Source organism: Elgaria multicarinata, chromosome 16 (assembly GCF_023053635.1).
Source record: "Elgaria multicarinata webbii isolate HBS135686 ecotype San Diego chromosome 16, rElgMul1.1.pri, whole genome shotgun sequence".
Lineage (NCBI taxonomy): Eukaryota > Metazoa > Chordata > Lepidosauria > Squamata > Anguidae > Elgaria > Elgaria multicarinata.
Window position 1 is genome coordinate 22102142 of NC_086186.1, and position 12907 is coordinate 22115048.

General features: G+C 47.2%; 1 protein-coding gene across 1 annotated transcript in view; it reads left to right on the forward strand.

Moving 5' to 3' along the window:
* The window catches only part of PCSK6 (proprotein convertase subtilisin/kexin type 6), a 112392-nt gene that overhangs the window by 63588 nt on the left and 35897 nt on the right, over positions 1-12907 (forward strand). Inside the window, exons 11-13 of the mRNA XM_063142175.1 lie at positions 2502-2619; positions 6849-7037; positions 10924-11060. Coding sequence (XP_062998245.1) covers positions 2502-2619; positions 6849-7037; positions 10924-11060 — 444 coding nt within the window. The remainder of the gene's footprint in view (positions 1-2501; positions 2620-6848; positions 7038-10923; positions 11061-12907) is intronic.

Here is a 12907-nt window from a genome sequence, read left to right on the forward strand (position 1 = left end):
AAGCCTTTTTTTATCAATGGGTATTTAGGAGCTTCTGTCTGTTTCAGCAGGCAAAACCCAAGCAGTCATGAAAGATGCAAAGGAAAATAGTGTTTTGAGAAGGCTTACCTTTCACCGAATTGGAATGCTGGCTTGATCCGAGAAATTCCACCCCTCCTTTTCATTGTTGTTCTGTTTTGCTTGATGTGATGAAACATTGTCAAGGTTCAGAACAAGCCCTCTTCAAAACTAAATTCTTTCACTTCGTTACTTTCAGTGACCTTATAGTAAAATTGTTGGCCTCTTCTGAAAAAGAATAAGCTGTAGCTTCTGGATTTTTCTCTTAGAAACTGAAGCTTTGTTTTAATATATTGAGGATAGGGGTGTGTGTGTGTGTGTGTGTGTGTGTAAGGGAGAACCTTTGAAATGTCAGGTTTTGGTGATTCTAATAACATTGTGTGTTTTCTTGTGTAGTTTTGCAGTCAAGCTGAAAGCGTTCGGGATCTTTTGTTTGTTTGTTTTCGAATATTAGTTGATTTTGCTTTAATCTAAGAAATATTACTGATGCAAGGCAGGGCCTGGCTTGGCTTGGACGTTTTGCCACAGATGTGGTCCAATCCCTGTTCCTGACGTAGTGACATGAGAATATGTAAGATATCGGCTTGGTTCAGACAACACATGTCTCAACGGTGGTTTTAAAACTCCACAGTGAAGTTTTTCACCACCGTTGAGAAATGAGTTGTCTGGCAAGAAAACTCCATGCAACGGTGAAGTTTTTTTTTAAAAAAACACTCCATGCTGAATATCCACACTGTGCAGAGGAGAGTTCCACTGTGCAAGGAGTTGTGCAAGGAGTTGTGTGTGGTGGGTCAGGCTCCGTGGAGTTTTCCGTTGTGTTGAGTTGACTTTCCCCACTGGGTACAGAGTTCCCTGGCAAGAGCGGCAAAAGGAGGGTGTGCCGCTCTAGCAGAGCTGCCAGGATTGTTTGTTTGTTTTTTGCAGCAATGGCTGATGGGATACTATTGGGAGGACCGGGGGGGAGGGTAGAGGAACTGTCAATCAAATGTTGAGATGGATTTTACTCAACTCCACGGTAGCCCACAGTCACACAATGGTGGAGTTAGAACATGTTGTGTGGGGAGTACACCCTACAAACTCAACTGTTGAGGGGAGTTTTCACATAACGTTGATTAACGTGTTGTCTGAACTTAGCCATCAACTGTTCTATCTGTTCAGTGCTCCAAATAATTATATTTGTCTGGCACTATAGGCAGAAGTGTTTGTACAAATATTTTTAAGACTGCCTACCAGTGCAGATTTTAATATGCAATTAGCACACTCACCCCTACTGGTTCGAATCAACTGCCTTCCAGACACATTCAAAACATCAGAGAATCAATGATATCCTCTCTTCCTTCCCATGACTTCAGAAAGTTATCTGGTGTAACTGTACTCTGGCTGAAAACATTGGCACAAATGTGTCGAAATAACAGAGATACTTGAATTCTAAAAAGCATTTGCAAACTTCCCGAAATTAGCAGTGGTGAAATATGCACTGCCAGGTTTGCATCTGTGAAATCCTTTGCTTTGCAGATTTGCTTTAGTTCTGATTCCTGTGACATTTTGAACACTAAATCAGAGCGTTGTTCTGTGTAGCCCGGCACTGTCTCCTTTGAGACACAGCATCTCTCCAAGGTCAATATCGCTTCCTGGTCTGAGATCCAGCTTTAAGCAGGTGATGGTAGGCATTGAACCAGGGCTGTCTGTATTCAGTCGTGCCTCTCTTTTAAAGCAAACAAACATAACGGTATCGCCCCGGCTCCCCTCCTGCCACTGGACAAGAACAGATCACCTTCTGCTCTGCAAGCACAGCGCCCACTGGTCCACTTGCCAGGATGCCATTTTCTCAAGTGTACCTAATAAAGAGGAATGGTCACTTTAAAAAGGCTCTCTATGAGCATGCACGATGTGAAATGAAGGATGGAAGAGGCAGTTCCTTTAGGGACTTTTTGTTTTGCCTTTTAACGGTTGAAAACCAGAAGGTAGAATAGCATATTTTATTTAAAAGCAGGATATATAGTTTTTAATAATTTGTGTAACTTTTTTGTTAAGATACTGAGCAAACGACGTGACCACAAGTGGTGATGGGGGAATATTGAAAAAAGAATGATACAAAACAGGGAGGTAGTTCAAATTCCACAGTAAACACACACACACACACGAGAAAATAAAAGCAAGGAAAGACCATGGCCTTAGCTAGACCTAAGGTTTATCCCGGGATCGTCCCGGGGTCGTCCCTGCCTGCTTCTGGGATCCCCTGAGTGTCATTTATATGAACAGGGATGATCCCGGGATAAACCTTAGGTCTACCTAAGGCCCATGACACCAGAAGAACGGGATCTTGAGTCTGGGGCAGCTATGCAAAATGGTTTAATATTTATGATTTAAAGCCTATGTTTATGGGTTGTGAACAATAATAGGTTTTGATAAACCAGTGAGTCTCTGAGACGCCTGTCTTTCAGTTAGCCATCTGTATGGATTTGGTCTGGTCGATGCAGAAGCTCTTGTTGTTGAAGCAAAGAAGTGGCGAACGGTCCCGGCCCAACACGTTTGTTATGGAGCCTCAAACAAGAAGCCTTGGTGAGTATTAATGGGTGTTAGCTTGTCTTTTAGAGCTAAAAGTGGGCTTACACATTTTTCTACAAACCGTCTCAGAGATTTGGCTCTACTTGTTTTTCCTACGTGGTTTTGTTACGTGGACAGCTTCTGTGAAATGAGAGGGGTTGAACCATGCCCCCCTTCAAATAGGCAGCTCTGCCTCCATTCCTCAATGTACAGGCTGTTGACAGTATCTACGGCCATAGCTAGACAGGGCGAAATCCCCGGGTGATCCCCAGGACCGTCCCTGTGCATCCACATTACGCACAGGAGATCCCGGGAGCAGGGAGGGATGATCCCTCCCTTGCCCCAGGATCTCGCCCTCCTCTTCGAGCCCTTTTTCCACAGTCTCGGGCTGATCCCGAGACCGCGGAACGTGTGTGTGGGCGTCCCGGTTCCTTGCGGTTCCTTGCAAGGAGCCAGGGACTGCGCATGGGGGTGGGGGGGGAGCAGGGGAATTAATTTAAAATTAAAAAAAACTTCTGCGCACAAGCGTTCGTGCGCTCTTCTTCTCTAAGAAAATACAAACAGAATGGCAGCCGCAACGTCCTCTCCCTCCGAGGTCGTCGCGCCGCGTGTAAACAGAGAGGGAGATCTCGCAATAAAAATATCGCAAGATTCTCACTCCTCCATCGTGCTAGACCCGTAGGTCTAGCTGATGCCTACACTTTTAATAAGCATTGAGGAGGGAAGCCTTGGCGCTTAGGTCCAGAAATTTCAGTCTTTGACTATTGGGGACAGAAAAAAAAAGTTTTATAGGAGGAACACTCTAAGGCTTGGGGGGCGGGCGGGATCAAAACAGCCCAATGAGGGCTGAGCATGCTCCGTGGACACCAAATGGGGGCTGGTTTATGTGTGGGGAGGGGCGGGGGAAGATGGAAAACTAGAGAGTGAGAATGGAACAGGAACCCAGCAGCTTGCGAGACGATGTACAAGCCTCACTTGTTGGCTATGAAAATGGTAAGGGCCCCCGAGAAAGCCAAGTGTATTTAGAACACAAGCCCGCGTGTAATGAGTTTGAAAAACCCTGGCAAGAGATGAAAAGCTACGGCATCCTCGCTGGGGTTTAAAAGGCTCCCTTGTGTGGTTTGGCCCAAGTGCGGCATTTGTAAACGTCAAGTCATGGGACTCTTAGGTTACTTTGGTGGTCTTATTCCTGATGGGACTACAAGGCCAGACACATTCCAAAGCTGCTTCTTCTTCTTCTCCTCCTCCTCCTTCTTCTCCTCTTCCTCCTTCTCCTCCACCCTTAACGTTTTCATTGTTTCCTTTTCTGTAAAAGTTTGTTTTCTGATGTCACAGCCCGGTGCGACATTCGTCTCGACAACTGGTTCCAATGACTGTTCCGCATAAACTTTTTCTGAATCCTGAAGTTGGTTCAGCTTTGCCTTGATCCATGTTCCCTGCTGGTGCAAGCAACCTCCCTCCCTTGTATTCTGGGATGGGGTTTGGTTACAACAGAAAAATATGAAGTTATTAGATGTAGCTGAGCAGGGGCCCAATTTCTGTGGGCCAGTGCTCGTTCACGGATGTTGCTTAAGTGTGCATTCACAAGTTGTGCCAGATCTAAAGAGCCAGTGTGGTGTAGTGATTAGAGCCATGGTGGGCAGACGTCTCTTTTGGCTTTTACTAGAAGCCAGAGATCCACTGTAGAGCCAGGTGAGAAATATGAAAGAAAGCAGGCCAGAGGGGGAATATTACTAAGGTAGCAGCTTTTTAGGAGTAGGGAGACCCATTTTGGCCCGTCTTGATGGCCAGAGGGGGAGTATTACAGCTATCTGCAGTGGTGTTGCTGAAGCCCGGAAAAAACTAGGCCAGCGGTTCACTCCCTGGGTTGGAACTCCTGGCATTGCATGGTGAACCACTCAATCTCCTGTTCAGATCTTGCCTCTCCCATGAACTTATAGGGTGACTTTAGGCAAGCCATCATCTCAAACCGCCGTAAGCAGCTTTATAGGAGTAGGTATGGGCACCAAGAGGAGAGTCTCTGAAGCAGATTTTAAATTTAGGGCTGGTTCATGTCTGAAAAGGTAGCCCTTTAAATACCCTGGTACAAAGCTGTTAAGACTTCAAATGACATAGAACATAAGAAGAGCCCTACTGGATCAGACCAAGGGTCCATCTTGACCGGCATTCTGTTCACAGAGTGGCCAACCAGCTGCCTGTGGGACACCCATAAGCAGGACATGAGTGCAACAGCAGCCTCCCACCCATTTTCCTGAGCTTGGGAACATGATGTACATAGGCATACTTCCTCTGATATTGGAGGTAGCATGTAGCCATCAGGACCAGTAGCCGTTGATAGCCTTCTCATCCATGAATTTCCTAACCTCCTTTTAAAGCCATCCAGATTGGTGGCCATCACTACGTCTTGTAGTTTAACGATGCACTACGTGAAAAAGTGAATGCTTTTATCTGTCCTGAGTCTCCCACCAATCAGCTTCCTGGGATGACCCTGGGTTCAAGACCAATCCCTCAAACTGAGCCCATAAACTTGCTTGAAACCAGTGCAGATCCTTTAAAATATGATCATAGAATCATAGAATCGCAGAGTTGGAAGGGGCTTACAAGGCCATCGAGTCCAACCCCCTGCTCAGTGCAGGAATCCACCCTAAAGCATCCCCGACAGATGCTTGATCAGCTGCCTCTTGAAGGCCTCTAGTGTGGGAGAGTCCACAACCTCCCAAGTTAACTGATTCCATTGTCGCACTGCTCTAACAGTCAGGAAGTTTTTCCTGATGTCCAGCTGGAATCTGGTTTCCTTTAACTTGAGTCCATTATTCCGTGTCCTGCACTCTGGGAGGATCGAGAAGAGATCCTGGCCCTCCTCTGTGCGACAACCTTTTAAGTATTTGAAGAGTGCTCTCATGTCTCCCCTCAATCTTCTCTTCTCCAGGCTAAACATGCCCAGTTCTTTCAGTCTCTCTTCATAGGGAAGAGAGACTGAAATATGATGTTATAACATGATGTTATACGCAGTGTGGTCATCGGAACCCTGATCTACACAGAGGAATTTTAGTTCATACATCCTCATTCCTTTCAGCAGAAGAGGTGTTTCCATAGGAGCATTTCTTTCCAAGCTCACAGTTGAGCCCTCCATTGTTACAACGGGGAAGTCCATACATGCAGGAGCTCTGTGTTGCAGCACAAACACAGAGCTCCAAATTTGGGCAGTAAACCCCACTGATTTCGATAGGAAGTGTTTCCACACCACAGGGTTAAGATTTGGTTGAAAACACGGCTTCCTTGGCCTTAGGCAACGTATCCATGTTTTGGATCAAAACGCCAGAGATTGCTTCAATGGCAAGTTGAAGACACTTGAGCAAAACAGCATCTTGAAATCAGTTCAAGCTGCATGCAAATAATGTTTTGAAGTCTCCTTGTTAAAAAAACAAAAACAAAAAACTCTTCCCGGGAAATGACATCACTGTTTATGGCTTTCATCGGTTCTTCTTTTATGAGTAAGGCAAAATAAAAGATAGATGACGTAATCCTCACGAGGGTCCTCCACCATATGCTCTGAAACATTCCCTGAGCAAATCTGGGTCTGACAAGCATCTTCCTCCCGATAAATGAGACATTAACAACAAGTTCTGGACCTTGTGCTGGGAACTGGCTTGCTGCTGGTGGGTGGTGCCTGTAATAGCAAAGATGATGCTCTCTGAAAGCGTGAAATCTTCCACTGAAAGAGATCCAAGAAAGCAGTTGAGGTCAGCTTCTCTCTTCAAGAGCGTGTTATTAAGAGCATTGTAAGCTCACCCTTTCAATTCAAGAGTCCAAAAGCAACTTATCTGGCTGGGTTCACGCAACACGCTAACCTACCAAGTGTTAGTGTGTGGCTTGTTAACCATGCATTTTCCGCAGGGTGGCTTGTTAACCATGCAGTGTGGTTTATTTTTCTTGACGCCACTTTGAGAACCCATTGGCTTGTTGTTGGGTTGTTCTGGGTGATTAACAAGCCACACTGCATGGTGAACGAGCAACCCTGTGGAAATCACTCTGCGTTCAGACAACACGATAACCCAGGGTTCAACAACAGCCCACTCTGGGTGAGTTAGCGAAGGACAGACCATCAGCATCCCTTCCTGAACCAAATAAAGCCTTTGGGTCCCAAGGCAAGGTTTGAAGGCACATGATGCTGAAGCTAAACTGGACTAGGGCTGGTCAGTGCCTGGGTTGCTGTAGGCTTTCCTTCATTTCTAAACATTTAGGTTCATCCCTGCCAACAAGACTTTGCGGACAGCGACTGTTATCAGTGCCTGTGCAGACCACGCCGACCATCATGTGGCTTATCTGGAGCATGTCGTCGTTCGTGTGTCTATTGCTCACCCTCGACGGGGAGACCTACAGATAAACCTGACATCTCCTTCTGGAACAAAGTCCCAGCTGCTGGCGAGGAGGTGAGCTGAGCTGAATCTCTCTGCCGTAATCCACTTGAGCTCTGGAGCATTTGCAGGGATGGGGGGAGTCATCCGTCCACACCCACCCACAAGTAGTTCTTCACCCTGGAACTGAGCCATCACATGGATCTTTTCATCTGCAAGCGGAGGTATTTGACATAGTTCCCGGCTTCTGCCCCAAATTGAAGAGTCTGCAGCTCTCTTAATTGTGCCAGTGTCATGAGAGCATTTCTAGGTGCAGTGGCAATATGGAGTCTGTATGTGGAACAGGAGTCCAGGTGGCTGCAGCAAGGCAGGTAAGTAGGGTGACCTTATGGAAAGGAGGACAGGCTCCTGTAACTTTAACAGTTGCATAGAAAAGGGAATTTTAGCAGTTGTATGCATGCAGCCTCTGGTGAAATTCCCTCTTCATCACAACAGTGAAAGCTGCAGGAGCCCTCCCCTCTTTTGTAACTGGTCACTCTAGTATAGCTCCTGCAGCTTTAACTGCTGTGATGAAGAGGAAATTTCACAAGGTGCTGCGTGCATACAAATGACACCTGCTGAAATTCTCTTCACTCTACAACTGTTAAAGATACAGGATCCCGGTCCTCCTTTCCATATGGTCACCCTACAGGGAGCCATAAGGGAGCCTGGGAACCAGAGATGGGAACCAAGTAGGCAGTCCCCATGGCCACTGGAGGACTTCTCCTCCAACCTGAGCTCTGGTGAGAGGAAGCCAGCGAAGGAGACCTTTTGCAGTTTCCTGTTGGCTCCAACTCCTTCCTGCTCCCCACGAGAGGGCAGTGAAATGAGTCTGTGGTCCCACATTATGTCTCCACACGACATCATGGTCGTAGCGTGCCACTGAAATCCAATGACGCTCAACGAACCGCTGTAGTGCATTTCGTGATCCCTGTTTTCTCCTTCAATCGTGTGTGTCTTGCGTAAACATACTATTTTATTTTGCTTTCCTCAAATTCCTGTCTGGGGATTTGGAAGCCGCCGATCCAGTGGAAAATAATGTCTTGTAGGGAATTGCATTCCCCCCCTCTCTTCCAGCTGTGACTTCACATACCGTGAACACGGACAGGAGGTCTTTATTGGCCTCTTGGATGTGTGTTTTTTTTTAAAGGAGCTGAAAGGATTCACACTGCCAAGTCAGGGTCTGTTAATCCAAAACGGCAGCCAGTGCCCTCTTGATGCAGGCAGCTATGTGGCAGAGTGAAACATTCTGGGCTGCATGTTTGCCAAAAGCGGTTGAGCACAGCTGGGAGAGCACATGTGTGCATTAGAACTGAAATGAACGCTCTCCGTTTTCCTCTTCCACTTACCAGATGTTGGTTGCAGATATACACCAGTTGATCCAGTGCAGATTCTATCAAATATTTACTATTCGTTGTCTGCATTTAATGCCCAATAAGGCTGTTTAAACTCCGATGGCTGATTGAAATTCTGGAATTCCATTCCAGCGTCATATTTTAACATCAAAATCCAAAGTCCGTAATCTGAAATCTTGTTGGCTTTGTAACCTTTTCAGACTTTTAGTAGGCGTGTGCATGTGCGTGTCTGGAATTAGAAGCTTATTTTTAACCATCCCTTGGTTCAGAATTGGAATACGAGAGAGGCCTTTGAAAGATCGTAGCTGGGGATTAAGGCATGAATATGGGGGCAAATGCCAGACGCACTCCTATGGGTGTGCAAATGCACAGTGAACCAGTCAGAGACGAAGCACACACATTGATCAGCTTGGTTTTTTTTCCCCGTTGTTGATTTTCTGTGAGCCGTCTCCCCCTGAAGAAGAGCGCTGTGCTTGAAACCTGTTGGGAGCTGGAATTGCTTCAATAAATCCTTGTACCTATAGGAGCTGCTTCTCTTAGCATGGTATGGCTGTCCAGTTGCTGCAGTGTGGGTCAGGGCGAGACTAGAAACCTAGAAAAAAACAAAGAACTTACCCCGAAGTAGAGGACTGGATGCTTACAGCCATTTTTAACGTCCTTCCAAGAAGGACACTCAAAGCATATGACATGACATTGGTAGTGACTTTAACCCTCTACAGCAGTGGTGGGCAAATTCTGGGGGTTGAGCAGCTGCGTTTGCCCCTACTGGAGGCTGCACACGACTACTGAAAAAATTGCCCCTGCTGCTGAATTTGCCGAGGTGCCAGCAGCAGTGGCAAACCTACCCACCCACCCCGACACACACACACACACACACACCTTGTTTACAAGCGGAGTCATGCTTCCGAGAGGCTTCTAGGGGCATGATTCCGGTTCCAAATAAGGCCTCGTTTTCTTCCAGAATCGTCGTGTGTGTGTGTGTTTTGCGCTACCGCCATCATAGCAACACAAGAGAAGAGAATAATCTCAAGATGTTGTAAACGACTATATTAGTGTAAAAGCCCGATGTATGGTGGCCTCTTTCTGTAGTATCAGGACCTTATAAGAATGTTTGCCGAGATTCTTATGACAGATGGTCTTTTGCTGTAAACCCAGTTGCCGGTGTAGTAGTTCTGATGGCTCTGTGCTACTTCAGGTATCAGAGGCCGTAGGCATATATGTATGCCAGTTGCTTGGGAACATGAGCGGGAGGGTGCTATTCCGTTAATGTCCTCCTATTTGGGGGTTTCCTGTGGGCAGCTGGTTGGCCACCGTGTGAACGGAGCATTGGACTAGACGGACTCTTGGTCTGATCCAGCGTGGCTCTTATGTTCTTGCTCTCTACTGCCCCAGAGGTCAGGACTAGATTTTAATGGGTTTACAGGAGTGTAGGTTTTGGTTGAACAGCTGGAGAAACATCCTGATGGTAAGAGCAGCTCAAAAATGGAGCCAATTCCCGGGGGTGGGACACTCCAAGCAGTGTCTGGACAGCCGTCTGTAGCTCTGGATTTTCTACATTGACCAGGGGGTTGGACGAGATAGCCTACAAGGTGTCTGCCGCTGTGCTGTAGTGGCTAGAGTGTTGGACTGGGAGTCGGGAGATCCGGGTTCTAGTCCCCACTTGTCCATGGAAACCCACTGGGTGACTTTGGTCCAGACACTGACTCTCAGCCCAACCCACTTCACAGCATTGTTGTTATGAGGATCAAATGGAGAGGAGGGTTATGTTCACCGCCTTGGGTTCCTTGGAGGAAAAAAAGCGGGATATAAATGTAATAAATAAATAAACAAACTCTTTGATTGCATAAGAACATAAGAAGAGCCCTAATGCTGGATCAGACCCAGGGTCTATCTAGTCCAGCACTCTGTTCACACAGTGGCCAACCAGCCATCGGCCAGAGATGAACAAGCAGGACATGGTGCAACAGCACCCTCCCTCCCATCTTCCCCAGCAACTGGTGCACACAGGCTTATTGCCTCAAATACTGGAGATAGCACACAACCATCTGGGCTAGTAGCCATTGATAGCCTTTGCCTCCAGGAATTTATTCAGCTCCCTTTTGAAGCCATCCAGATTGGTGGCCATCACTACATCTTGTGGTAGTGAGTTCCATCATTTGACTATGCACTGTGTGAAGAAGGACTTCCTTTTATTTGTCCTGGATCTCCCACCAATCACTTTCATGGGATGACCCCGGGTTCTAGTATTTTGAGAGTGAGAGAAAAATGTCTCCCTGTCCACATTCTCCATACCATGCATAATTTTGTACACCTCTATCATGTCTCCCTTTTTTCCAAGCTAAACAATCCCAGCTGATGTAACCTTCCCTCGTAGAGGAGATGCTCCAGCCCCTTAATCGTTTCAGCTGCCCTTTCCTGCACTTTTTCCAGCTCTATAATATCCTTTTTTAGGTGTGGTGACCAGAATTGTACACAGTATTCTAAGTGTGGTCGCACCATAGATTTATATAAGGGCAGTACGATACTGGCTGTTTCGTGACCTCTTCATGTTGCCATCCCATTAACAGACAACATGACGATTCTAGTGAAGGCTTTAAACACTGGGAATTCATGACTGTTCACTGCTGGGGAGAAAGGGCGGCCGGAGAATGGATACTGGAGATCCAGGATAAGCCGTATCACGTCCGAAACCCAGAGTTGCAAGGTAAGTGCCTGTGGATGGTGTCGTGTCTTACAGCCGGAGGTACAATTTTTAACCTTACGCAGAGTTTTCTACAGACTGCTGCTTCCGTTGTGGCAGCGTCTGTGACATGCTGAAAGCTGCTTTCCAAGTAGCTTCATTGAAATTCCTTGTTATTTTTGGCCCCTTTCTTACTCTGTACTGAATGAAGTCCACAGGGCCTTCATCCCTGAATCCTGCGGGGTTTGGATTCCATAAAGGGCCCTGCGCCAGCAAGGGAGACCTATGCATGGGAAGTGCCCTTCTCCATGCAGAGCTGCCGCAGGTACAAGCACATTTCTGTACCTGCATTGCAATGCAGTTTGGGTACCGTAGAACAAGCTGGACGCAAGATATGGATTCCCAGAGTTGAATTGGGATCAGGGAGTGGCTATATTGGGGGCTGTGCCGTATGGGAGGAGGTAACGGTGGGGAGAAGTGTTTGGAAATGGTTTTTCTTTTTCCAGTTTTCCAAGTGTATGATTCCTAATGCCTTCCCAGCAACTGTGGGGGAGGAAGCAGCAGCCAGGCACCTCTCCATCATGCCTGGGTCCAGCTCCAGCTGAGAGCCCCCTCCCTCCTGCTACCAACTGTCTCTGAAGAGGCCACCAGTGAGGGAGGAAGCAGCAGCCAGGCACCTCTCCACCGTGCCTGGGTCCAGCTCCAGCTGAGAGCCCCCTCCCTCCTGCTACCAACTGTCTCTGGAGAGGCCACCAGTGAGGGAGGAAGCAGCAGCCAGGCACCTCTCCACCGTGCCTGGGTCCAGCTCCAGCTGAGAGCCCCCTCCCTCCTGCTACCAACTGTCTCTGCAGAGGCCACCAGTGAGGGAGGAAGTAGCAGCCAGGCACCTCTCCATCATGCCTGGGTCCAGCTCCAGCTGAGAGCCCCCTCCCTCCTGCTACCAACTGTCTCTGCAGAGGCCACCAGTGAGGGAGGAAGCAACAGCCAGGCACCTCTCCACCGTGCCTGGGTCCAGCTCCAGCTGAAAGCCCCCTCCCTCCTGCTACCAACTGTCTCTGCAGAGGCCACCAGTGAGGGAGGAAGCAGCAGCCAGGTCCCTCTCCACCGTGCCTGGGTCCAGCTCCAGCTGAGAGCCCCCTCCCTCCTGCTGTCAACTGTAACTGCTGAACTTTGCAACTAAGATTGTAGTGCCTGAATTTGCTTTCCTTTCCCCCCCCTCCTCCTCCTCCCTCCCAATCCCATTTCCTTTTGTGTCATGTCTTTTAGATTGTAAGCCTGTGGGCAGGGACTGTCAAGAAATACTTTTGTAAGCCGCCGTGAGAGCTTTTTTTGGCTGAATGGCGGCATAAAAATCCTTAAATAAATAAATAGATAGATAAACTGTAAGAGCTTGTCATAATAAAATAATAATAACAACAACAACAACAACAACAACAGCAATAATAATAATATATTTCTAACCCGCCTCTCCATCCTAATTGAGGTGGGGAACAACAAGTATAAAATACATAAAATCTTAAATCACAATATACATTGTTAAAACTTCCTAAAAACATACTAAAAGCATCCTAAAAGCATCCTAAAAGTCATCCAAGGAAGCCCCCTTCTCTCCCATCCCTTGTACATACAGTAATTGCATTGGACGAGGTTTTGGATGTGCAGTGCTAGCTTTTTAAAAATGTACTGATCACACTGTTGTTTTTAAATTCTGAACAGGGCTTTTGTGTATGCTGCACAAATGGCATCAATTTATTCCCCCACCCACCCCTTACAGAAATGTGTAGCCCCACAGAGTGATAATATTGATGCTGCGTTTGTGCTTGGGATGGAGGCCGCTTGGTTCTTCATGAGTCTTCCCTTCTACCCTTCCC